The sequence below is a fragment of the Microcaecilia unicolor genome, chromosome 3 (genome assembly GCF_901765095.1).
Source record: "Microcaecilia unicolor chromosome 3, aMicUni1.1, whole genome shotgun sequence".
In the NCBI taxonomy this organism is placed as follows: Eukaryota; Metazoa; Chordata; class Amphibia; order Gymnophiona; family Siphonopidae; genus Microcaecilia; species Microcaecilia unicolor.
The window spans coordinates 226508195-226534723 of record NC_044033.1 but is presented as its reverse complement, the minus strand read 5'-3'; the positions used below and the strand labels follow the sequence as shown (position 1 = coordinate 226534723).

General features: G+C 45.9%; 2 protein-coding genes across 4 annotated transcripts in view; both read left to right on the top strand.

Moving 5' to 3' along the window:
• The window catches only part of LOC115466340 (butyrophilin subfamily 1 member A1-like), a 331994-nt gene extending 313802 nt beyond the window's left edge, over positions 1 to 18192 (top strand). For all 3 annotated transcript variants that reach the window (XM_030197528.1, XM_030197527.1, XM_030197526.1), the window contains one exon: positions 17406 to 18192. In XM_030197528.1, coding sequence (XP_030053388.1) covers positions 17406 to 17971 — 566 coding nt within the window. In that variant the 3' untranslated portion in view covers positions 17972 to 18192. The remainder of the gene's footprint in view (positions 1 to 17405) is intronic.
• Positions 1 to 26529, top strand: part of LOC115466338 (butyrophilin subfamily 1 member A1-like) — a 1244786-nt gene that overhangs the window by 97264 nt on the left and 1120993 nt on the right. The window lies entirely within an intron of this gene.

The following is a 26529-nucleotide window of genomic DNA, read 5'->3' as shown; positions in this document are numbered from 1 at the left end:
TTACACACTCCCTCTCCACCCTTACCCAGCCCCCATTAACCCCTCCCTCCCCCTCCCCTCGCTAACCCCATTAAGTAACCCCACTAGGGAAGTATAGCTATACACAGTTCCCACAACTGAACATAGTGTTGTCTATTAATCCTAGGGGAGTTAGCTTATCTCCAAATTTCATGTTTACCCACTTCCCTCATTTTTGCTCTCCACACCTCCCCTGATACCACATCAGAGGAAACCCATGCATGCAATATAGCCTTCCGAACCAAGAGCAAGGAAACATAACGAAATCGCCTGCATGGTAAGCTCAGCCCCTGAGCCATCAGCAGGGACTGGTCTCCCAACAGAAGGGTGGCATAGTCCCATTCCAGGGCCCTCTTTAAAACAGCCTCAACCACTTGAAAAGCTTCATTCCACAATGTTAGGGCAGGACATTCTAAAAAAGAGTGCAAAAACATTCCCCTCTGACTCTTACATTTAATACTTCTATCATCTGCCCATAATCCCATACGGGCCCCTCGAGTCCTGGAAATATATGCTCTGTGCAATATGTTATATTGTGTTTCTTGTAAGTCAGCTGACTGCACCATCTTAAACAATGTATCAAATAGAGCCCCTATCGTTTGCCCTGTATATGTGGTTCCCAATTCCTCATTCCACCAGCCCGCCAGTGTCTCCATACCTCCCAGAGGTTTATGTTTAATGAGGAGCTTATACCAGGTAGATAGACTATTTAGCTGGTTAGGGATATTAAGCAAAACCTGATCAAGGAGGCCCCAAGACCACTTATCTCCATATCTCGCTCTTAAAGAAGACCAATAGTGCCTGACTTGTAAGTACTGTAGGAGATTGGTGTTGGGAATATCCCATCGGGTCTTCACCTCGCTAACAGTAAGAAAAGAGTCCTGCCCTTCACTACACAGTTGCCCCAGGATCCTACAGCCATTGTCCTCCCACCTAGAAAAAACGGAATGCCCCATGCCAGCCTGGAACCCTTCATTCCCCACAATACCCAAATACGGGGAAGCATCTGGAGTTCGCATTTGGGTCTCTCTCCACCACACCCAAGCCCTCCTCAAAGGCTTTAAGAAACCCAGTTTGCTAGTGATACTAGGATTACTGCTGGAGCTCATATGCAACATGTTCAGAAAAGACCAAGGAGCACACCACTCCACCAAACCCGTCCGAGGCAGAAAACGACAGCAGCCTCCCACCCCTTCATATACAAAACGCATCAGCACTGCCACATTATATAGTCGGAGGTCTGGAAGGCCTAAGCCCCCGGTCCTTTTATTGAAGGACAGTTTGTGATATGAGATCCTCGCCCCCTTTCCCCGCCAAATAAAGGTACGCAGAATAGAGCGAAAAAGCCGATCTTCCCTCCTTAACACCCAAATAGGAGCAGCCTGCAGAGGATACAAAATCTTGGGCAACATAGTCATTTTTACCAAAGCTATCCGGCCCATAAGGGATAGTGGCAGATCTTTCCATCTATTACAAAGTCGTTTAATTCTATCCAAAGGATCAATCACGTTTTGCTTATAAAAATTTAGAATTACTGGTGCTAAGGAAAATTCCCAAATATTTCATTGCTCCCTTGGCCTGCTGCAGAGGGAGCCCCACCAGCCCAGGATCTCCCACTACACCTGACGGGGCAAAATTTCCGATTTAGAGCAGTTGACTTTTAGCCCCGATATGTCTCCAAACTCCTCTAGTATAGAAAGTACTCGTGGTAGGTCCCGGACTACATTAGCCACATACAACAATATGTCATCTGCAAAAAGATTTACGCGAAGCTCCCTACTGCCCACCCTTATTCCTCTAAACTCCCCACTACCACGTATTGCTGCTGCTAAGGGCTCAATTGCTAACAAAAAAAGGAGAGGGGACAATGGGCACCCCTGCCAAGTACCCCTTTGTAGTGCAAACCGATCTGTAAGTCTACCATTCACTAGTATCCGCGCCATAGGGCTTGCATATGCTCCAGAAATTCCAAACCGTCCCAGGACTCTAAACAGGTATTCCCACGAGATGCTGTCAAAAGTCTTTTCCATGTCTATCCCTACCAGGGCCTCCAGTCCTCCCTTCCCCTTACATTCCTGGACAGCCATTAAAGCCCGTACTATATTCATGGATCCACATCTCCCCGGCACAAATCCCACCTGGTCTTCGTGTACTAAGCCGGGGAGCACTTGGTTCAGCCGCCTAGTCAACACAGCTGCCAACAACTTGACGTCCTGATTTAGTAGTGAAATAGGGCGATAGGAGCCCATTTGGGCTGAATCCTTACCAGGCATAGGTATAAAGATAATATGTGCCATATTATTCTGCAGTTTTATACCTTCCCCCACTAAACCATTAAACCATTCTCTCAGAGGGGGCACCACCAAATCCGTCAAGATACGGTAGTATTCCGGCCCATATCCATCAGGCCTTGGCGCCTTGGTGAGTTTGAGTGCCTTAATGCTCTCCTTGATCTCATTATCCGCAATAGGGGCATTTAACAAAGCCACCCTTAGCAGCAGCAATACGTGGTAGCAGGGAGTTTAGAGGAATAAGGGTGGGCAGTAGGGAGCTTCGCGTAACTACTAGCATTCTTCCACTACTCATGATGTATTGTAAGCCACTTTGAGCCTGCAAAGAGGTGGGATAAGGTGGGATACAAATGCAACAAAATAAATAAATAAACTGCTCTCTCATAAGCCTAGGGATCTGGGAATTGCGTAAAAAATCATCACATTTAGTGGGGTCAAAAGCTCTAGCCCCGTACAAAGAGCTATAGAATTCTACGAATTGCTGTTCGATGTGAGAAGTGGCAGTATACACCCTTCCCCTATCATCCTGGATCCTAGAGATAATCTGTCTTTTGCGTATAGGTCGTACCAAATTGGCCAACATCTTACCCGTCTTACTACCCCACTTAAACAGACGTTACCGTTGGAAATAAATATCCCTTTCTGCCCGCTGGGTTAAAAGTTCATCTAACTGTTTTCTAAGCTGTAACATAACAGATTTATGTGTCTCGGTCATGTGGGCCATGTGTGTCCGTCTCGCCTGCTGGTACTCTCTGGATAACCGTAGGAGCTCCTCCTCCCTCCGTTTCTTTTTTCCCGCAGTATACGCTATGATATGCCCTCTCATAACGGCCTTAGATGCCTCCCAATATGTACCTGCGTTAACATCCAGCGTCTGATTATGTTGGCGATACTCCAACCACCGCTTGCGCAGAAACTCATGGAAGGCCCTATCATTATATAATACAGGGAAAATCTCCACGTCCTCTCCCCCGACTCATCGCCCCAGGCCACTGTCATCACAACTGCTTGGTGGTCACTCAGAACATGGTCAACTATATGCACCCTGGAGACTCTGGAGACCAGCGAGATGTCCACTAGTAAGTAATCCAGTCTAGAGTAAACTCCATGTGAATGGGAATAGAATGTGAACTCTTTATCATGTGGATGCAAAAACCTCCACATATCCACTAATCCCAGTTGAGAGGATACAAAGTTAACCCCCCTATCCTCCCAGGCTTCCCCTCTAGGTTTTACCGGCTTGCAATCAATGGATGGGTCAGCTACAAAGTTGAAGTCCCCCCCCCCCCCCAATAATAATTTGGTACTCAGAGTAAGGAATCACTCTAGCCACCAACTCCGAGAAAAACCTTATAAGAATATACATTGGGCCCATAGACATTGCACCGTAAAAGCTTCTTTCCCCATAACTCTCCAAGAATTATGACATACCTGCCCTCTTTATCCTGGACCACTTTGTGGGTATAGAAAGGCAATTGTTTATGCAGTAATATAGCCACCCCCCCCCCCATTGCCTAGCATTATAAGATGAATATCCTACCTCCCTCACCCTGCCCCTTTTTAACTTCAAATGTTCCAGTGCATGGAGGTGCGTCTCCTGGAGATAGACAATGTCCGCTTTTTCCTTTTTAAGCCAGGAAAGTACCTTAGTTCTCTTTATAGGGGAGTGGAGGCCATCAACATTAAGTGTGAGTATCTTAGCCATACTGTACCTCTTTACCTTGCATAGCATGAGTCAATTGGTTACATCTCCCGCAGGCTCCCCAGCATAGCCTGCGAGTGCAAAGCCCTACCCAGAAGCAGACCCCCTATCCAGGTTACCTCCCCGCGTCCTAGCTTTGTCCCTTCCCCCTCCCCTCCTTCCCTCCGCATACATCCAAATACACTCCCCATTCACTCCCCAAAACCTTCCTCCCCCCTCCTCTCCCTGCTCCTCCCCACTCCCCATCCCAGCCCCCCCTCCCTTTCCCCCCCTTCATCTTCTGTCTTCCCATCCTTCACTACCCAAGATCAGCTGCGGATCCACCCCCCATCCCCCACATTATCAAAGTAAACATCAGTTCAAGACCAATGCCCCCCCTGGTATAAACAATTATCATATCAGGAAAAACAAAATTTCCACCGGGTTCTGCCCCGTGGAAGTCCTCCTTGCCCTCAACTTAACATTCTGCAAATGCCCTCTGTGTTGTCCGAAAGACCTCCCTCTGGGCAATCGTGTAGATAATTCAGTTGCAGCTCTCAGCACGTTACCCTTCAGTACATCAGCAGAAAGCTGCCCATCTCTCTGCTCCGCTCCCCCCCCCCCCCCCCCCCCCCCCCCCCACATGCACAAACAGACGGGAAGAGATAGTCCCCTTCCCCTGTCAGTGAAATGCAGCAGGTCCGCAAAGTCCCAAACTCAAACAGAAAGCTATAACAGGAAAATAGGGCTATAGAACCGATACAGGTCCCCTTATATAGTGCCCTCATAAGGACTTGTCTCAGTCACTGCGACCCGGTCCATCTCCTCCTTCTCCGTAGGCCTCATTCATTCCGGGGCTCCAGATTGTTGGTCCCGCTCCTGAGGGAGCCTCTCCGCAAACTCTTTCGCCGCCACCACCTCAGTGAACACAACCGATTTCCCCGCATGCCATATGCGGAGCGTTGCCGGGTATACCAAGGCGAATCATGTTCCCTGCTCGTGAAGCATCGAGCACACGGGCACCATTGTTCTTCTCAGGAGCGCAACTCTAGCTGAATAATCGTTAAATAACAACAAGCGATGCCCTTCATACTCCAACCTCTTCTGTAGCCGAAACACTTTCAGAATCTGTTCCTTCTCTCTCCAGTTCAGAAAGTGGGCAATCGCCGTTCTGGGCCTGGTATTGTTGGTTCCCCGCACTCCTATGCGGTGAACCCGGTCACAACAGAAGGATGGACTTGGATCACTGATGCCCAAATGTTCCGGCAGCCACTTGCCAAAGAAGTCGTACAACTTACTGTCCGATACCTATTCCGGTAAGCCGACGACTCACAAGTTGTTCCTTCTGGTGCAGTTTTCTTGCTCCTCCGCCCGTTCTTTCAAGTTATCCAGCTCTTTTTGGATTGCCGCGACCTGCGCTGTGGCCCTCTGCGCCTCATCTTCTCGCGCCGACAGCCGTTACTCCACCTCAGTGAGCCGCACCGCATGGGAGTCAAATTTTTCATTTATTTCATCAACTGCAGACTGCAGTTTATTAAACTTGTCTTCCAGCGCTGTAGTCACAAATCGCAAAATTTCTTGCGCCCAGTCCATGGATAGGGCTGGCGCGGTGGACTGCAGAGGCGAGCTCCCCGCCATCTTCTTTGGTGCGTGCTTCACAACGAGTATCGCTTTTTTATGTGATTTTGCGGGCATACCTCTCACGGGTTTCCCCTGCTGCGCCCCAGGCAACCCAGGGATTTTTATGCCGAGGCTGGAGCGTTAGGGGGTCTGTTTGTCTTGAATTTTAGCCGATTTTTGTGGATACGATATGGAGCCTCTCCCCCTTGCTGCCTCTCAGGTAGCAGGCATCACGTGACCCCCCACCAGGGTGTTTTCTATGCCCGTTTGCGCGAGAGGCTCTGGCCACATTTCTTCGAGACACCTTGGTGATGGGCGGCGATTTTAACACCACGCTAAACCCTGACCTTGATCGTTCCCATGGGTCTTGTGGTGTAGATTCTAAGATATCCTCTGCCCTGAGCTCCCTCATACATTGGACGTTTGGTGTCTCACCCGTGGACTATTCTTACTATTCCCCTGTACACGACTCCTACACATGCATTGATTATATCTTTCTGGACTCTAGATTGGTTGAAGGGGGGCCGGACACTGGTATTGGTAATATCACTATATCAGATCACGCACTGGTTTGGGTCTCAGTATCTTCCTAACTGCAAAAATATACCAAGTAATATCAAATTCGAACACATCATTACCATGGAAACCAGAATGTGGAGTACCCCAAGGATCACCAATCCTTTTCAACCTAATGATGACACCTCTAGCCAAATCGCTATCCAACCAAGGCCTTAATCCCTACATCTACGCAGACGATGTCAAAATCTACATCCCGTTCAAACATGATCTAACAGAAATCACAAATGAAATCAAACACAGCCTCCAAATCATGAATTCATGGGCGGATGCATTTCAATTAAAACTCAACGCAGAAAAAAACACAATGTCTCATCCTCTCATCATAATACAACACGAACAAACCCACCACAATAAACACCCCAAACTACACACTTCCTGTCTCAGATAGCCTGAAAATTCTCAGAGTCACAATCGACCGAAATCTCACACTGGAAAGCCATGCGAAAAATACAACAAAGAAAATGTTCCATTCAATGTGGAAACTCAAAAGAGTAAAACCTTTCTTCCGAAGGGAAATATTCCGCAGTCTGGTACAATCAATGGCACTAAGCTGCCTAGATTACTGCAATGCAATTTATGCCGGATGCAAAGACTGTGAAGGCGTTCCTCCAGCCATATTCTAACCAACGCCAGGATGATTGGGCTACTCTGCTACCCTGGGCCGAGTTCGCTTGTAACAACAGCCTGCATTCGGCCTCCCGGACGACTCCATTCAGCACCATCTATGGTCGCCACCTGTGTCTGCCTCCACCAGTTTCCCCCGCGGGGCTTCCACCGCAGGTGCAGCCCACAGTCCGTTCTCTTCAGGATGTGTGGAAGAAAGTCCAGGAGCAGTTGTGACGAGCTGCGGTCAAGGCCAAGGAGACCTACAACTGTAGGAGACAGGCGGCTCCCACATTTCTGCCGGGAGAGGAGGTATGGTTGAGCACCCGGTACCTGAGACTACGGCTCCCCTCTCTAAAGTTTGCCCCACGGTACATTGGACCTTTTGCTGTACGCTCCAGGATAGGAGCAGTGACTTACCGGTTGCACCTACCCAGCCAACTCCGGGTGCACAATGCGTTTAATGTCTCTCTCCTGAAACCTTTCCGCAGGTCCAAGTGGCATCCTGAACCCAAGAAGGTGGTTGTGCCTGAGAGTGATCCTGATCCTGAGTACGAGGTGGACCGCATCCTGGACTCCAAGCTGCGTAGAGGAAGGTTATTCTACCTCTTGTCCTGGAAGCACTTCGGCCCTGAAGACAACTCCTGGGAGCCGGCATGCTCCAGACCTGGTCCGTGAGTTCCATGCTCTTCATCCTACTCGGCCCAGGCCAGGGAGAAGGGGGAGGCTTCCGTGGGGGGGGGGGGGGTACTGTTACGTCCCTCACCTGTACGACGCACCTCCCGGCTAGGACGAGGATCGGGAGGGTCTGTTTCGGTTTCCTAAGTCTGGCAGACGTCATCCGACTTAGAGCAATGGTTCAGCTATCTTGGATAGATCAGATCCCAGGAAGCCATCTTGGACTAACGAGGACAGGAAGGAAGCCCATATTTGGTCCGACCCATCTCCCTCCTTCCTTTTCTCTCCAAATTACTTGAGCGTGCTGTTCACCGCCGCTGCCTTGATTTTCTCTCCTCACATGCTATTCTTGACCCATTACAATCTGGTTTTCGCCCTCTCCACTCAACCGAAACTGCGCTTACTAAAGTCTCCAATGACCTATTACTGGCTAAATCCAGAGGTCAATATTCCATCCTCATTCTTCTTGATCTTTCCGCTGCTTTTGACACTGTCGATCACAGCATACTTCTCGATACCCTGTCCTCACTTGGATTCCAGGGCTCTGTCCTTTCCTGGTTCTCTTCCTACCTCTCCCTCCGCACCTTTAGTGTTCACTCTGGTGGATCCTCTTCTACTTCTATCCCTCTGCCTGTCGGCGTACCCCAGGGTTCTGTTCTTGGTCCCCTCCTCTTTTCTATCTACACTTCTTCCCTTGGTTCATTAATCTCATCCCATGGCTTTTCCTACCACCTCTATGCTGATGACTCCCAAATCTACCTTTCTACCCCTGATATCTCACCTTGCATCCAAACCAAAGTTTCAGCGTGCTTGTCTGACATTGCTGCCTGGATGTCTCAACGCCACCTGAAATTAAATATGACCAAAACCGAGCTTCTCATTTTCCCCCCCAAACCCACCTCCCCCCTCCCCCCGTTTTCTATTTCTGTTGATGGCTCTCTCATTCTCCCTGTCTCCTCAGCTCGAAACCTTGGGGTCATCTTTGACTCTTCTCTCTCCTTCTCTGCTCATATCCAGCAGACCGCCAAGACCTGTCGTTTCTTTCTTTACAACATCCGTAAAATCCGCCCCCTTTCTTTCCGAGCACTCTACCAAAACCCTCATCCACACCCTTGTCACCTCTCGTTTAGACTACTGCAATCTGCTTCTTGCTGGCCTCCCACTTAGTCACCTCTCCCCTCTCCAGTCAGTTCAAAACTCTGCTGCCCATCTCATCTTCCGCCAGGGTCGCTTTACTCATACTACCCCTCTCCTCAAGACCCTTCACTGGCTCCCTATCCGTTTTCGCATCCTGTTCAAACTTCTTCTACTAACCTATAAATGTACTCACTCTGCTGCTCCCCAGTATCTCTCCACACTCGTCCTTCCCTACACCCCTTCCCGTGCACTCCGCTCCATGGATAAATCCTTCTTATCTGTTCCCTTCTCCACTACTGCCAACTCCAGACTTCGCGCCTTCTGTCTCGCTGCACCCTACGCCTGGAATAAACTTCCTGAGCCCCTACGTCTTGCCCCATCCTTGGCCACCTTTAAATCTAGACTGAAAACCCACCTCTTTAACATTGCTTTTGACTCGTAACCACTTGTAACCACTCGCCTCCACCTACCCTCCTCTCTTCCTTCCCGTTCACATTAATTGATTTGATTTGCTTACTTTATTTATTTTTTGTCTATTAGATTGTAAGCTCTTTGAGCAGGGACTGTCTTTCTTCTATGTTTGTACAGCGCTGCGTATGCCTTGTAGCGCTATAGAAATGCTAAATAGTAGTAGTAGTAGTAGTTGCTGATGGGGGCAGCCATCTTGGTTCAGCTGCACATGCTTTAGCCTAATTCCTCCTCTACTTAAGGCAGTGCCTCCAGCCCTTCAGTGCTTCGGCTTCTGCTGTTCAGAGGTTGTGGTCTGCATCCGTGTTCCTGATTCCTGAGTTTCCTGTGTTTCGACCTTGGCTTGTTTCCTGACCACGCGTTGTGTTGCTGCCTGCCTTTTGACCCTGGACTGTGTTTTGACTATTCTCAGCTCTACTGCTTCCCTGGCGCTTGAACTGTGTCTGTTGGATACCTGTCTGGTCAGTGGTCCTGCAACCCCGTCGGTTCCGGAAGTCCTGCAGGCCGCTTGAACCCAGGGGCTCAACTCCTGGGGAATAGTGGCTAAGTGCAGGTGAAGCTAGGGGTTGTCTGGCTTGCTGACCGAGTGCGGTGCACTCCATCTTCGCCATGCTCAGTCGGGGCACAAGGGCTCACATCTCCAGTCATAACACTCATAGGAACACGAAAAAGTCAGCACGCACATTCCTGAATCTCCACTACCCCAGCTGCAAAGGACTAAACTATAAATCAACATATACTACTACTACTTAACATTTCTAAAGCGCTACTAAGGTTACGCAGTGCTGTACAATTTAACATGGAAGGACAGTCCCTGCTCAAGGAGCTTACAATCTAAAAGACAGGTGTACAATCTAAAGACAAGTGTACAATCTAAAAGACAAGTGTAGAGTCAATCTGATAGGGCATACTATATTTCTCGAAAGGTTAGGTGCCGAAAGCAGCATTGAAGAGGTAAGTTTTAAGCAGAGATTTGAAGATGGGTAGGGAGGGGGCTTGGCGTGGGGGTTGAGGAAGATTGTTCCAGGCATAGGGTGAGACAAGGCAGAATGAGCGGAGCCTGGAGTTGGCAGTGGTGGAGAAGGGTACTGAAAGGAGGGATTTGTCCTGAGAACGGAGATTACGGGCGGGAACATAGGGGGAGATGAGGGTAGAGAGGTAGTGCATTTGTAGGTAAGGAGGAGAAGCTTGAATTGTATGCGGTATCTGATTGGAAGCCAGTGAAGTGACTTGAGGAGAGGGGTGATATGAGTATATCGGTTCTGGCGGAATATAAGATGTGCGGCAGCGTTCTGAACGGATTGAAGGGGGGATAGATGGCTAAGTGGGAGGCCGGTGAGGAGTAAGTTGCAGTAGTCAAGGGGAGAGGTAATGAGAGCGTGGACGAGAGAGTTCGTGTGGTGTGCTCAGAGAGAAAAGGGCGAATTTTGCTGATGTTGAAGAGGAAGAAGCAACAGGTCTTGGCAGTCTGTTGGATATGCGCAGAGAAGGAGAGGGAGGAGTCGAAGATGACTCCGAGGTTGCGGGCAGATGAGACGGAGAAGATGAAGCTGGTGTATCCAGCTTCTCCTAAATATGCACCCAACTACGGAATGCACTACCAAACACCATAAAACAATGCACGACCTAACAAACTTCCGAAAATCACTAAAAACCAACCTGTTCAAAAAGACATACCACAATGATCCATCCTAAATACCAGACAATGAAACTTATACCGGAACTGGACAAAACCGAACTCTCTATACTTGACTGCTTCATTTACTCTGTCACTAATGAACTTTAACACAACATCACTTTAGTTCTCATTCCAGAAATGAACTCTCTATACTTAACTGCTTAATCTACTCTGTTACTTATGAACTTTAATGCAATACCACTTTGTATTTCTCAATCCGGGAATGGCTATCGCCATTACGGCATAATTTAAGCCACATTGAGCCTGCAAATAGGTGGGAAAATGTGGGATACAAATGCAACAAATAAATAAATAAAGTCAAAGACAGGCGATGGATTCTAAACACTCGCTTGTTGCAGGAGGTGGAGGTGGTGGGTGGCTACAGAGCAATAATAAAAGAGTATTTGGAACATAATATTGATTCAGGCCCTCCTGACTGTAGTCTGGGATGCCATGAAGGCCGTGGCTCTGGGATATTTTTTACAACTGGCCAGCATCTCCAAATGATGCAACTCGCTAGCTGTCTAGATAAAATTCAACGTTTGGAGGCTGATCACAAGGCCAGGAGGTCCCCTGAATCCATGCAGGAATTACGTGCCCTTAGGCTCCAACTAGATGCCATTTACTCAGAGCAATTAAGTTTAGTGCAGGCGCAGCAGAAAGCGTGTTCTTATGAATTTACCAATAAAGCAGGACGTACCCTTGCCCTTAGATTGTGTAAACAAAGGGTTGACCGTACAATTGTGCCTATCCGGGACGGTAAGGGCAATACTCTGAACACATCCTCTCAGATACGCCTGCACTTCCAAACTTTCTATCAATCATAATCGCAGGAGATTCAGCCCACTCAAGAGGTTATTTCAGAATACCTAGCTTCCTGCAACCTGCCTTCACTATCCCCTGTACAACAAGCTGATCTGGACAGGCCGGTCACTCCACTGGAGATTCAAAAGGTTATTAAAGGTCTCCCTGCCCAGCAGTCACCTGGGTTAGACAGCTTTCCTAACATATTTTACAAGACATTTGCCCCAGAGTTGGCCCCTCTTCTTGCTGATTTACTCAATCAGGTCCGAACCTGGGCAATCTTGCCACCTTCTATGATGGAGGCCTGGATTTGCGGTAGTTCCAAAACCAGATAAAGACCGCACTGAATGTGCCTCCTACTGCCCCATCTCCATTCTTAATACAGATGTTAAGATCCTAGCAAAGGTACTCGCAAATCGCCTTGCAATTGTTTTGCCATCTCTTATACACCCCGACCAAGTGGGGTTTGTAACTCATCGTCAAGCCATGGATAACATTAGAAGAGCCGTAGATCTGTTATATTTATCTAGACATGCCCAGATCCCTATGTGCCTTCTTAGTCTTGATGCAGAGATGGCTTTCGACAGGGTCCATTGGCCATTTATGTATCGGGTTTTGGAACACTTTGGGGTAAGACCTTCTCTTTGTGGCTGGATTCAGGCCTTTTATAACTCTCCTAAATCTTGTGTTAGAATAAATGGAGAAACTCTGCTTTGTTCTCCTTGTTTAGAGGTACTCATCAGGGGTGCCCCCTATCTCCAATGCTCTTTGCGATGGTTATGGAACCTTTGGCGTTGAAGGCGCGCTTCAATCCAGATATCTCAGGTATCCACTTTGCAAATCATAAGCTGGCCTTTTTTGTGGACGATGCACTGATGTTTATTACTCGACCATTAACTTCACTCCCTAATCTTTTGCAGGTTATTTATGAGTACTTAGCTGTCTCAGGTTTTAAAATCAACATGAATAAATCGGAGGCCTTGAATGTTACCTTACCTAAGCAGCTATTGAACTCATTGCAGGCCTCCTTTCCCTTCCGTTGGGCCACAAGGGGGCTTCACTATCTGGGGGTACTCCTGACCTCACGCTTCTCTGATTTATTCTCAACGAATTATATGGGCCTGCTTACAGCTATCATTGGAGATCTTGATCATTGGGGAAGACCTAGCCCTCTCCTGGTTTGGCCATATAACTACAGTGAAGATTAATATCCTTCCCCGCTTACTCTACTTGTTTCAAGTTCTTCCCTTGAAGATGCCCAGGGGGTTTCTCTCTAAGCTACAAGATCATTTTTATACGTGTTATTTGGTCGGGTAGGCGTCCGCGTTTACCTAGATCTTTCCTGTACCAGGAGAAGAGACGGGGGGGGGGGGGGCTTGGGGGCCCTAATCCTTACTAGTATTACAGAGCAGCTCGAGCGCATTCAGCTTTAGAATGGTACCAGGCACAGCCCTACAAACTCAGGGTACACTTGGAACAGTTTTCATTAGGCCCCAGGCCACTGGGTGCTCTTATGTGGCTCCCACGTAAACATAAACATCTTGGGGAGGGGCTGTGCCCTTCGATTTACACCACATTTCATTATTGGGATAGTCTCTTTCTCAGTCAGGCCTGCATCTTGTTACATCTTTCACCCATAGCCTTCAATACTCTTTTCGCCCTTGACAATGGTCAGGGGATTTTCACCCGCTGGTATTCTGAGGGTCAGAGGACTTGGGGACAATTGTTCGACGAGGATTCCATTCTAACTTTTCCCTCCTTACAGGAGGAATTTCCTTTTGTGTCAAAAGATAGATATGCTTACCTTCAGATATCCCATTTTCTTTCCTCGGCTACTATTCATTCTGCAATTTTAAGGGAAGACTCCTTTTTGGAGGACCTGTGTGAGGACTCCAAGTCCACGAGAGGCTTGATCACCTGTTTGTATAAACACTTGTGTTCACAATCTCCAACATACACATTGCACAGACAGAATTGGCAGCACGAGCTGGGCTTGGAGTTGGGAGAGGATGAGTGGGGGGAATTGGAAAGGGCACTGGCGAAGGTGTCTCTTTATGTACCTTTTAAAGAGAATGCTGTAAAAGTATTGCTTCGTTGGTACCTAACACCTGCTCGCTGATGCATTTACCTGGGCTTTTCGGGTATGTGTTGGAGGGGTTGTGGAGAAATTAGTATAATGAGCCACATGTGGTGGGCTTGTGTTAAAATTCGTGGTTTTTGGAAAGCAGTTCAATATAGATTGCAGAGGTGGTTGGGACACCCCTCCCTTGGTCGCCAATGTTTTTCCTTTTTCCCAAGAAGGTCCCAGGGTTAAAATCTCCTCAAGCTACTTTGGTTCGACACGCCATGTGTGCTGCTTGAGTGCTCACAGCAGCACACTGGAAGCAACAATCTGTCCCTCCACTGGTGAAGTGGCTCAATAAGCTGTGGTACCTTTGTGAAATGGAGCGCTTAATAGCAGAGCTTAGGCATCAGATACATAAATGGGAAGTCATCTGGGCGCCTTTTACTTCTCACTGTTCTTGATTGAAATGTCCTTGCTCGGACTGTGTTGGACTATACCTGGGTGGAGGGTTTACGCCTTCTGGGTTTGTGAAGAGGGGGGAGGGTCTAGGAGGTGGTAGTTGGGGGGTTAACGTTTCTTATTATGTAAATTCTTTAAAAAGTTTTGAAGTTCTATATGGTTTTGACCTTGTATTGTTATCCATATTTCTCGCTTATGCTTAACTTGGCAGACTCTTTTTTTACACATGGTTGCTTGTTTCTGTTTTTCTTCTGTGCCGGAACTGTTAATAAAGACTTCATACAAATTAAAAAAAGAAAGTGTAGGAGAAGGTGGGTTTGATGTGGTAGTGGCTATGATGTACAAAAATGTCACTTTCATTCCCCCCACTCCCCCCCCCCCCCCCTTCCTAGCTTGTTCACCTGTTGCCACCCAAAATATTTCTGCCTAGAGAAACCACTGGTGCTGATATGGGAACACTCATGCATGTCCAGAGGAGTCTCAAAGGCTTCGCTGAGTTGGAGGAGAGCACCGGCACACTGTTTCCATCACTGACATCACCATGATGTCTGCCCGCATCTCCCTTGTTCATCTGTGAAGAAAATTTATTTATTTATTTATTTATTTATTTATTTATTTATTTAATTGCATTTGTATCCCACATTTTCCCACCTTTTTGCGGGCTCAGTGTGGCTTACAGTACATTATGATTGGTGGAAATACAATTTGTTACAATTCAGGTTATGGATTAAATTGAGGAATTAAACGTGGCAAAATCAAAATCAATAAGGAATAAATCAATTGAAAAGAACATTGGGACATTGGAAGGGAACAACAGGAAATTAAGGGCGTTTTCTGTGAGTAGAGGTGTGAGTGTGGTGAGATTAGGGGTTGAGGGTTATAAGTGGATATGTTGATGTATTAATGAGCAGTGAGTGTGAGCTTTAGGTGTTTTGGTTCTTTCCGTAGATTTTATCAAAAAGATGTGTCTTCAATGACTTACGGAAATTGGTTTGTTCATAGATCGTTTTCAAGTTCCGCGGCAGTTCGTTCCAGAACTGCGTGCTCATGTAAGAAAAGGTTGATGCGTGCAGCTTCTTGTATTTCAGGCCCTTGCAGTTAGGGAAGTGGAGGTTGAGGAAGGTTCGGGATGATCTTTTAGCGTTTCTGGGTGGTAAGTCAATTAGCTCAGACATGTAGGTTGGGGCTTCGCCGTGGATGATTTTGTGGACTAATGTGCATATTTTGAAGGTAATACGTTCCTTGAGTGGAAGCCAGTGTAGCTTCTCTCGTAAGGGTTCAGCACTTTCATACTTTGGTAATCCGAAGATGAGTCTGGCTGCTGTATTCTGGGCTGTTTGAAGTTTCCTCAGGATGTGTTCTTTGCAGCCTGCGTACAGTGAGTTACAGTAATCCAGATGGCTGAGTACGAGGGATTGAACTAGGCTGCGGAAGACGGATCTTGGGAAGAATGGTCTTATTCTTTTCAGTTTCCACATGCTGTAAAACATTTTTTTGGTTGTGTTGTTTGCATGGGTTTCGAGTGTTAGGTGGCATAATGTCATACAAAGCTAAAAACGTGTTCTTCAATAAGTTGATATTATTGTATAAAGTTGATATTATTGTATAATGGAGATGCCAATATTTAGTGATGTTTAATAGTCTGATCACATCAGCTGTAGAAGGACACATCCCATGTGGTCTGTAGTGCAGTCTCTGCAAAATTACCAAGTGATAAAAATTAGATTTAATAATTGAAGCGAGATGATCTGAGCTGGCAGTCACAGAACAGTGAGACATGACACAGTCAGTCTCATTACAGAGCTCAGAGGACAGGAACTGTGTCATATGACAAATGACACACAGGTGGCACCTTAAAGAAAAATGAATTTAAGCCATGGTCTTTTGGGGTCCACTTTGTCAAATGCAGGTCCTTGAAAGTTAAGTCTAAACATTAATGAGTTTATTGAGGACTCCACCAGACTATGGGATCTTTTCACTAAAGCTTAGCACACATTTATTGTTCTCTAATAGAATTAGTGTGAGGTAAGTGCCAAGAATCTTAGTTTATACCTATGGGCTTCTTAGGATTTAGCTCGCTAATTCCGTTAGCATGTGCTAAGCTTTAGTAAAAGGACCCCTAACACAGCTCCCCCTTTGATAGCAAATGACAAGAAATTTTACAGGGTCAGCAGTTTCAGGTCAGGTGCATGTATATGTGTGTTAATTTCCATGTAAAAACTGTGTTAAATTTCTTTTTCTATAGAAAGCTGCTGCATAGAAAAATGGCCTATAAAACCAAGAATGTGCTTTTGTAATAGTTTGTATAATCCTTACTTTTTGGAAAATCTTAAATGTTAATAATTTTTTAATGCCATTGCTTCAAAATGACACATCCTGAGTGTGGAATAATTAATTATGTACAATGTGATTCATTTTTTAAAATCTTTTAGGGGCTTTAGGAATACAAATAACTGCTCAAAACGTATATGACAAAAGGAGAAATAGTTCAAAAGAAAAAAAACTGGGGAACAAACCCAGCTAATAAATCCCACAATGGATTCTATACTAATTATTCATCAGTTGTAGGAGCTGTAAGACCAGAACTGCAGCCTATAGGAATCAGTGAGAGTCAGGGTTGCCAGGTGGAAATTTTTTTTCCCACCCAAACGAGCCCAAAACCAGCCCAAAACCCGCCCAAAGTCAAACCCCGCCCCTGACACCCCCACCCCTGCCGTCATCAACCCCGCCCCCACCATCATCGGCCCCGCCTCTTCCGTCACCGCCCCCGCCTCCCCGTCATCGGCCCCGCCCAGAACGTCACTAACCCCACACAAAACGTCACTAACCCCGCACAAAACGCCACTAGCCCCGCGGCCCGAAAAACCGCAAAAAACCCCGCTGAAAGACCCCAAAACAAGCCCAAAAAACCGCAACCCGCCGCGGGCAAAAACTTCCCGCGGTGGGTCACGGAAAACCGCCCAATTGGACGGGAAAACCGCCCACTTGGCAACACTGGTGAGAGTTGAGTGAGCTAAACTACTGCATTGTGCTATGGGAACATGAGGGACCAATGAGGAGACTTGTTTTATGCAGTCTGTCAGTGAGTCAGCCAATTAGAATCTTTATTTCATCCATTTGCTCAGTAGAGGAGCCCCATTGGGTAAAATTACAGATGCTAACCAATAACATTGTTTTTCTGTAAGTAAGTTAGTCAGTGAATGATAACCAATAGTGGAGTGTCTCTCATTGAATACGTGAACCTACCAATGAGAGCAGAGGTGAGTATGTGAAGAGCCAATGAGAAATCTCTGCACATTAATGTTTCTCCTCCCTTCCCTGCAGTGAATGTGACTCTGGATCCTGAAACTGCTCATCCTGAGCTCCTGATTGAAGATTGGAAAAGTGTCAGACACAGAGACACAAGACAGGACCTGCAGGACAATCACCAGAGATTTGATTTTGTTGTCAGTGTCCTGGGGTGTGAGAGCTTCACCTCGGGGAGACATTACTGGGAGGTGGAGGTGGGAGACAAGACTGCCTGGACATTGGGGGTTTGTAAAGATTCTGTGAACAGGAAGGGGGCTATCATATATATACCTATTAATGGATACTGGACAGTGACACTGATAGAGGGAGATAAATACTGGGCCTGCACCACCCCTGGCACCCTGCTCTCCCTGAGTGTGAGACCCTGGGCAGTGGGGATTTTCCTGGACTATGAGGCAGGAAAGGTCTCATTTTACAATGCAGATAATAAAGCTCATCTCTTCACCTTCACTGACACCTTCCCTGAGAAAGTCCTACCATATTTCAGTCCTTGTTTTAACAGAGGAGGTAAAAATGCGGGGGCTCTGAGAATCCGCCCCAGTGCCAGACTGAGAATGAGTAAGCCAGACTCAGGGGTGTGATATATAATCTGGGAGTTGATTTTTGAGATCTGGATAAGAAGAATCAGAGAGTGTTACTTGTGAGCTGTGCTGTTCAGGTTCACTATATACAATCTGTGATCTGATTTTCCAAACTTAGACTAACTTTGTAAAGAAAATGTACTGTTGAAAATATAAGTGGGAGAAAAAATTAAAAATGACAAAATAATTTTAGAATACTCAAAAGAAAATGAATGACATTTGCAGTGACATACCAAGGGGGGGGGCGGTGGGGGCAGTCCGCCCTGGGTGAACGTCGCTGGCGGAGGGGGTGCCGCACGCCTATTGGTTCGGAGTCCGCTCGTTCCCTCCCTGCTGCTCCCTCTGCGCAGAACAGGTTACTTCCTGTTCCGGGGCAGAGGGAGCAGCAGGGAGAGAACGAGTGGACTCGGAGCCAATAGGCGCGAGGCACCCCCTCAGTGGCGTGCACCTGGGGGGGGGGTGGAATTTCACCGGGGGTGGGGGCGAATCGGCAATCCGCCCCAGGTGTCAGCCAGCCTAGGAACGCCACTGGACATTTGATTAGCAGCTGGAGAGGTGGGATTAGAGCCTGTGAATTTGAGGAAGGGACTCAGTGACACTGTGAGAGGGACAGTTGTGGGACTAGAGCTTGTGAATGTCAGGGAGTGTCTCAGTGAGAGTGACAGAGATCAGTTTAATGCCTGTGAATGTGAAGAGGGGGTCTCAGTAACACAGTGAGAGTGACAGAGATGAATTAGAACCTGTGAATGTGAGGAGTGGTCTCAGTAACACAGTGAGAGTAATAGAGGTCAGTTTAATGCCTGTGAATATGAGGAGGGGTCCAAGTGACAGAGCTTGGTTTAAAACCCTGTGAATGTGAGGAGATGTTTCAGTCACACAGTGAGAGTCATAGAGCTGGGATTAGAACCTGTGAATATCAGGATAGAGTTTAGTGACATTATGAGAGGGATAGAGGTAGGACTGTAGCCTGTGAATGTCACGGAATGTCTCAGTGACTCAGTGAGAGTGGCAGAAGTCGGTTTTATGCCTGTGAATGTGAGGAATGGTCTCAGTAACTCAGTGAGAATCAGATGTGGGATCAGAGCCTGTGAATGTGAAGAGGGGTGTCAGTAATACAGTGAGAGTAACAGTTCGGTTAAATCCTCTGAATATGCGGGTCTCAGTGACAGTATGAGTGACAGTGGTCCATTTAATGCCTGTGAATATGAGTAGGGGTCTCAGTAATACAGTGAGAGATGTGGGATCAGAGCCTGTGAATGTGAGGAGCGGTTGAAATAACACAGTGAGAGTGATAGAGGTGGGATCAGAGTCTGTGAATGTCAGGAGGTGGCTCAGTGAGAATGTAAGTCTTACAGAGGTCAGCTTAAAGCCTGTGAATGTGAGGCGGGGTCTCAATGAGAGTGACAGAGGTTGGTTTAACTTCTGTGAATGTGAGAAGGGTCTCAGTAACAGAGAGAGATGGAATCAGAGCCTGAATGTGAGGAGGGGTCTCTGTAGCACAGTGAGAGTGAGAGGTGGGATTAGAGCCTGTGAATGTGAGGAGGGGTCACAGTAACAGCGAGAATGATAAGCGGTGGGACTACAGCCAGTGAATGGTCAGGAGGGGTCTTAAGTGACACAGTGAGAGTGACAGAGATCAGTTTAATGCCTGTGAATATGAGGAGGGGGTCTCAGTAACAAAGTGAGTGAGAGTTGTGATCAGAGCCTGTAAATGTGAGGAGGCTCTGATCACAGTAACACAGTGAGAGTGATAGAGGTGGGACTAGAGCCAGTGAATGTGAGGAGGGGTCTCAGTAACACAGTGAGTGAGAGGTGGGATCAGGGCCTGTGTGAGAGTGACAGGTTGGTTTAAAGCCTCTGCATATGAGGAGGGGTCTCAGTGACACAGAGTGACAGAGGTTGGTTTAATGCCTCTGAATATGAGGAGGGGTCTCGGTGACACAGTGATAGTGACAGAGGTGGGATTAGAGCCTGAGACTGTGAGGAGGAGTCTCATTGGTACAGTCACAGAGATGGGATCAGAGTCTGTGAATGTAGAAACCCCTACAGTGATGATATTCATGAAATACAATTTTCTCCCAGCTAGTTTCTGGAGCACAGCAGTGAATCTCGTCTCAAATCACAATTCTTATCAAGATGAGTTCTTTATTATTCTGGGTTAGTCATGTGCCAGCAAAGTAGCAGAGACAAATTCCAAGCCTTCAGCCGACCTTAATATACAGTTGTGTGAGAGCATTCAGGAATATAAGGCAGAGCTTACATTTTTATACACTTTTATCACTTTGATGTTAGTAAGCTCAATTTGGTCTCTTTCAGCTTCAGTGCTTTGTTTAGACAATATTTCTAACAATACTAATGTAATTAAGCATATGTTCTTGACTAGGCTTCATCCATTCTTCATTCTGTAATTCTCATTTTACACTCTACACTTTTGTAATGGAATTGAATTTTAAAGATTGTTTTTCAACCCTGTCTTGAATGACCAGTGCACTTAGGGTCTGTATTATTGATTAGAGGTAATTCTGTTTCATTCATTGTTTAAGTGCTATCTTAAAGGATTGCTTTTCAACCCTGTTTTTATCCAACAATACCCTCTGAAATCTTGTTTTTCTGACCGAAAGTAACTTTCCTTGTGAATACAAAAATAAGTTGGAATGTGGAAGATAAGGCATGTCTCTAACCAATTCAGTTTGTGCAGGAGGGAAATAGGATATGCTCAAAGCCCAAGAGAGGAGCCACCTGGTCAGTGGTTTGTTTACTTGGGCCGGAAGCATGTGACTGCATCCTTGTGAACATTCTGTCATTTTCCCTTAGAGGCGTTCCTGTAACTTCCCATAGCTCTGGACATGGGCTCGGAACCTAATAAAAGGGAGGGCTTGTCACAGCACAGTGGGGTTCATCTGTGAGCAACGTAAGGGCTGTGCAGAAATCTGTTACTGGTCCAAAAAGCTCCTAGCTCTTTCGCTGTGTGTGTGTGTCGGGCCCTCCTCAGCTGATGATGACAAGAGCTTGGATGATGGAGATTAGTGATGATTGTATGTATGTATATTCTTGCTTCCTTTTCTGGTCTAAGTAGAGACCAGTGATGTAATAATTGTTTATACAGCTAATCTTGTATATGTGCTAACCATTATATACATATATATTGTATTATAGCTTTCTTTCAGCTAGATGGTTTAATTAGTGTGCATATCTCCTAATTTGATCTAGTCAGCTTGTATATTTCTTAATCATTGAATAAAGACTGAAGTAATAATGATTTATACACTCTCCATTTGAATAGAGAGTTTCATTTAGCGAGTACGAATCCAAAAGAATCTGCATTATTTCATTCTTTCAGCAGTCTGTGGTAATTAAGTGAGCAGGCTGCAATACCGAGGCAAAACAACTGATAAAACAGCTGATGGTGAAACAGGCCCTCGGCTAAGTAAATCAGGAGACAAGAGGCAAATGATTCCGAAAGCAGGACACCTTTATTGCTAGCAATGAACAGTACTGAGTTCAGTCTCAGGATACTGCCTCCTGAGCGTCATCTGACATTCGGTCTTATACAAATTAGTGATCATGCGCATAAAACACACCATACGTCACACATGTGCAGTACATGCACATGCGCAATACATTAGTAGTTCTGTAGTTCTCACAGAGAAAAGATACGTCAGTTTCATAGCTTTCACAGAAATTGTTACTTTGCAAGAAAATGTAACTTATTGCAGTGTTCCAGCACGTTCACACAATACAGCCTCTATGCATAGATCACGAGACTGCATTGGCAGAGCCTGCTGCCTTCCCTACAAACCTAAATTGCTGACTACTACAACTTGTTATCTGGCTGCTAGTTACTAGTAAGTACTAGTAGTAAAAAAATCCAAACTACACAGGTTTAGTAGGCTCATTATACAAAGGCTGAGGTATTGGCACAAATAGGAAAATCCTGCTAGTGCAAAAGTACACAATCTAAAAGTTTCACAAAAGTCCAGTAGTTATTCAAATGTGGAGCATGCCACAGGTAAGGCATAAGTTCATAAGTGTTATGCACAAGGGCGGAGGTTGTCTTGGCAGTCCAGTAGTTACTACATTACAGTCGTCCACTCCTACAATGGGATGATCTGAGGTTCCTGTTCTGTCCTCTGACAGCCTCACACTAGTTTATAACGTGATCCTAAAATATGTTTAATGCCTTTACTGTTATTCTCATTTCTAAGGACTTTCACTTCTGCAGTTTCTCACTGCAAAGATACGTGAGCAATGCACTGTGGGTAATGTAGTTCACAGGCAGTGCAGCCACACTTGCTTATCTGTGTAAGAACAGTTACCACTGGTGGTGAGGCTGCCCAGACCTATTTTCTCTCTCAGCCAAGCCTGGCTCCAGTGTCTACTTGCTATCATTTCCTGTTCAGTCTTACTATCTCTGTCCTGAGAGGTCAGCCAGGTATGACCTTTCCCTCCAATTGAGAGCCGTCCTCTAGGACCACCCCTTGCTACCCGATGGCAGGCTCTGTCCCCATTGGTCTCTATCTGCTCCTCCCTGAGCTTGTGTGAAGCCTCAACATCTCTTTGCCCCTTCAGCCAGGAGCCATTCCACCATCGTGCCAGAGACATGGAGCATGCACCATCTTATTCCAGACAGCTCTGTCCTGCTGAAACTCCCTGTATCGAACCTGGTTTTTTTACTTTGAATATATCTTCCTTGTAAGATATTGCGCTCTCCAGGCACCCAGCGCCGAGCTGTTTCTACATGACTTCAATCGTTTCTCACCTCTGCAATAGTACTGCCTTCTTTCTGACCTCTATCTCCAACTACTGATACAGCCCTCTGCATTACGGAGTGTCTGTGACCTGGGGCCATACCTCTAACATCTGACTGTGAGTAAATGACCTATGTTTATGCAATAAAGAAACTTCAGAAAATAATAGAGAATTCAGGTGTGTTCTGGTGTGCCAAGGTTATACTCCAAGATATTGAGGCCTCAAGTTGACAAGCCTCAAGAGTCTTGGCAGTTCCCATTCCCCTTCCCTGTGCTCTTGAATGCAAGTAAAGTTAATATTCCTATTCCGTACGCTGATAAGGCATTTGGAAGCTCTAAGGCCTAATTCCTCCTCCTGCTGGCCCTGGATTCACAGAATTCATTTTCTCAGACCACAGTGGAGCCTTTTTGTCTCCTAAGAAAAACATGGTCTTGTGGCCTTGGACATCAGGGGGCTCAAGACCTCACTCCCAGTGCCCAGATCTACGATTTCCACACCCTCCAAGGACTGGGGAAATATGTACTATGATCCTAATCAGGTAATCTAATACTCCAGAGAACTGAAAAACAGCCAAACACAATCCAAAGGGTTGTGTAAAATGAATGTAAAAAAATGAGTAAAGTGTGAAATACCCTCAGAAACCAAGGCTCCCGCCAAGGTCTGGTCAATGAGACACTATTATCTATACAAGACTTTGTGCCCGTGATCTAGTTTCTTTCATGGGGTAAATGTTCCCTACTTCACTCATTCAAAATTGCCCATATAAGAGCATCATACAAAATAGCCCATAATAAAGCACAAATTTTAAGAGTGACTGAGTAACAAAAAATGTTCAAGCTACAGCATAGCATGCATCAACTTAGCTTAATAAATGCTGGCTTGACAACCCCACATTTCAACTGCTGATTTTCAACGGGGCCCGATTCATTTTACCCATAACAGGGCTTCATCAGGAACCACTCAGTTGTATCATACTGTCAGGGGTATCGGTCTATAAACAAAACAAATGCTAAACTCAGATTATCATACTCTTCCAATACAAACACATAACTTCTGAAAACACTTACAAAACAATTCAAAAATACAAAACCCACCCAACCCTAAGGCAATTACCTCAAGCTGACTAAACTTCTCTTACGACCAACAAGGAAAACTGCTACCACTGCACAACCAACGCAATATAAAGACACCTGAATGAAATGATTCACAGCTGTGCAGGATTGAAAAGCCGCTGACGTCATCACAATCACGACCGTGCAACGTGACTGTGTGACAAAAATGGAATACACAGAGGCATATTTTCAAAGCACTTAGCCTTCCAAAGTTCCATAGGTTTCTATGGAACTTTGGAAGGCTAAGTGCTTTGAAAATATGCCTCTAAATGTCTCCAACGATAAGATATCTATAAAAACGCCAATAATAGGCATCACTACAGCGAAAATCAAAAAATATGCTGTTTAAATAATCAGAGTCACTTTATCGATGAGAACATATAAGACTCAACGTGATCAAGAGGCAAAAAAACAAACTCCTCCCACTGTCCAATCACGCTGCAGGAAGCTTAAAGCTATGGAGCTGCATCATAACACAAAGTGACCTGACAGTGAGAAAAGAGCAGATCTAAGCCATGGTAAATGACAATAAATGAACGTTACCACATTGGGAAACAGCTACACAAAGGAAGATATAGAAGCACAGCCCTGATGAAGCATATAACTCAAAGCAAAATTACTTAAATGCTTTAATTTATTTATTGCCTTTGTATCCCACTTCTTTGCAGGCTCAATGTGGCTTACAATACATCATGGATAGTGGAAATAGAAGAGAATATACATTTGGTGTTACAGAAGGATATTGGGTTGCATAGTAATGGAATACACGATAGTAGTATAGCAGAATACATTATAAAACATTTCTGGATATATGTGGAGGATATTACATGCTCTCAGGACATCAATGATAGCAGCAAAATAACCCAGGTGTAAGACGCAAAGCAAAAAAAAAACCAAAACAATCTAAGAAATTCAATAAAAAGTATACCACTCTATAGAACTTTTCAGATGATGTGGCTCCTGACTGTTTAAAGTAAAAATCCACCTAGTTTATCTCCTTTGAAGCATTAGTTTGCAATTGTCATAACTGAGGGGCAATTCTACTCTCTCTAACACACCAACGCTGCAAGAAGCTTAAAGCTGCATCATAACACAAAGTGACCTGACAGTGAGAAAATAGTAAAAAAACAGGTCTTAACTGTGATCAGTGTCAAAAGATGAACATTACCACATCGGGAAACAGCTACATATAGGCAGTGGTGTGCTGGTAAATTTTTAACAACAGGCTCTCTCCCCGGTCCACCTCGGCGCCCCCCGTCCACCACTGTGCCCCCCCCCCAAAATTGCAGAGCTGGCTATAGCCGGGGGGGGGGGGCAATGCATTACTCTCTCCAGGAAAAAAAAAATAAATGATCCCAGGTTCCAATCTAATTCACGTTTAATGTGGGGATAGTGCTGGGCAGACTTATACGGTCTGTGCCAGAGCCGGTGGTGGGCAGTGGGACTGGTGGTTGGGAGGCGGGGATAGTGCTGGACAGACTTGTACGGTCTGTGCCAGAGCTGGTGGTTGGGAGGTGAGGATAGTGCTGGGCAGACTTATACGGTCTGTGCCAGAGCCGGTGGTTGGGAGGAGGGGCAGGTGGTTGGGAGGCGGGGATAGTGCTGGGCAGACTTATACGGTCTGTGCCCTGAACAGCACAGGTACAAATCAAAGTAGAGTATACACAAAAAGCAGCAAATATGAGTTATCTTGTTGGGCAGACTGGATGGACCGTGCAGGTCTTTTTCTGCCGTCATCTACTATGTTACTATGTTACTATGTTTAATGTGCAATAAAATGCCATAAATAAGTAAATAAATATAAACTTTTAATGTTGAGCACCTGATTCTCAAAGTGAACATATTCCAGACACTAAAATGAAAATAAAATGATTTTTTCTACCTTTGTTGTCTGGTGACTGTTTTTAAAAATACATTATATAAAAGCTGTCGAGACATGAAATTAACAAGCTTTTTTATGTGTTTTTCATTTTAATTCTGATGGAGCCAGAAAAGCTATACTTACCCTACCTCCTCCACACACCTGTTTAAAGATATGTCCAGGCTCTTCCACTGCACAGCGGGATGTAAAACATATTGTGCATCCATACTGCCATATGTATGTCCCTCTGCTTCAAGAACTGCGAACGATGTGGCAGAAAGTTTTTTTTCTTTTTTTTACTTTCACAGTATTCACTTGTAAGCAGTAACTGAAAGGTGAGCTCTGATATTAGAGTGCTAATCTGCCTTTCAGTAGCCACCAAGAATAGAAGGAAGCAAAAGCCTAATGTACCTTAAACCAAATGTTCTGAGAAGAGAACGCAGAAAAGATTCCTTAGTTCTTCATAAACATGACTCAAGAATTCCACATCCATTCCTGCCGAAGAAGGATCCAGAAGCACTTGCTAGCTGATGACAACAGGCTGCCAGCGCAGACTCTCCCCCACTGGCGCTGCCATTTCGCGCTTCAAAATGGCCGCCAAGACTTACAAGGGCGGCCTCCAAGACTTCAGTAGAAGTCTCGCGAGGCCGCCTCTGGAAGTCTCAGCGGCCATTTTTAAAGCGCGAACCGGCAGCACCAGTGGGGAAGAGTCAGCGCTGCAATTCAAAGAGTCAGGTCGGTGACGTGAGGGACCGGATCCGGAGGAGGGAGGGAGGAGAGCCAGCTCACACGTTTTAACAACCGGCTCGCAAGTCGGTTGAAAAGTTAACAACCGG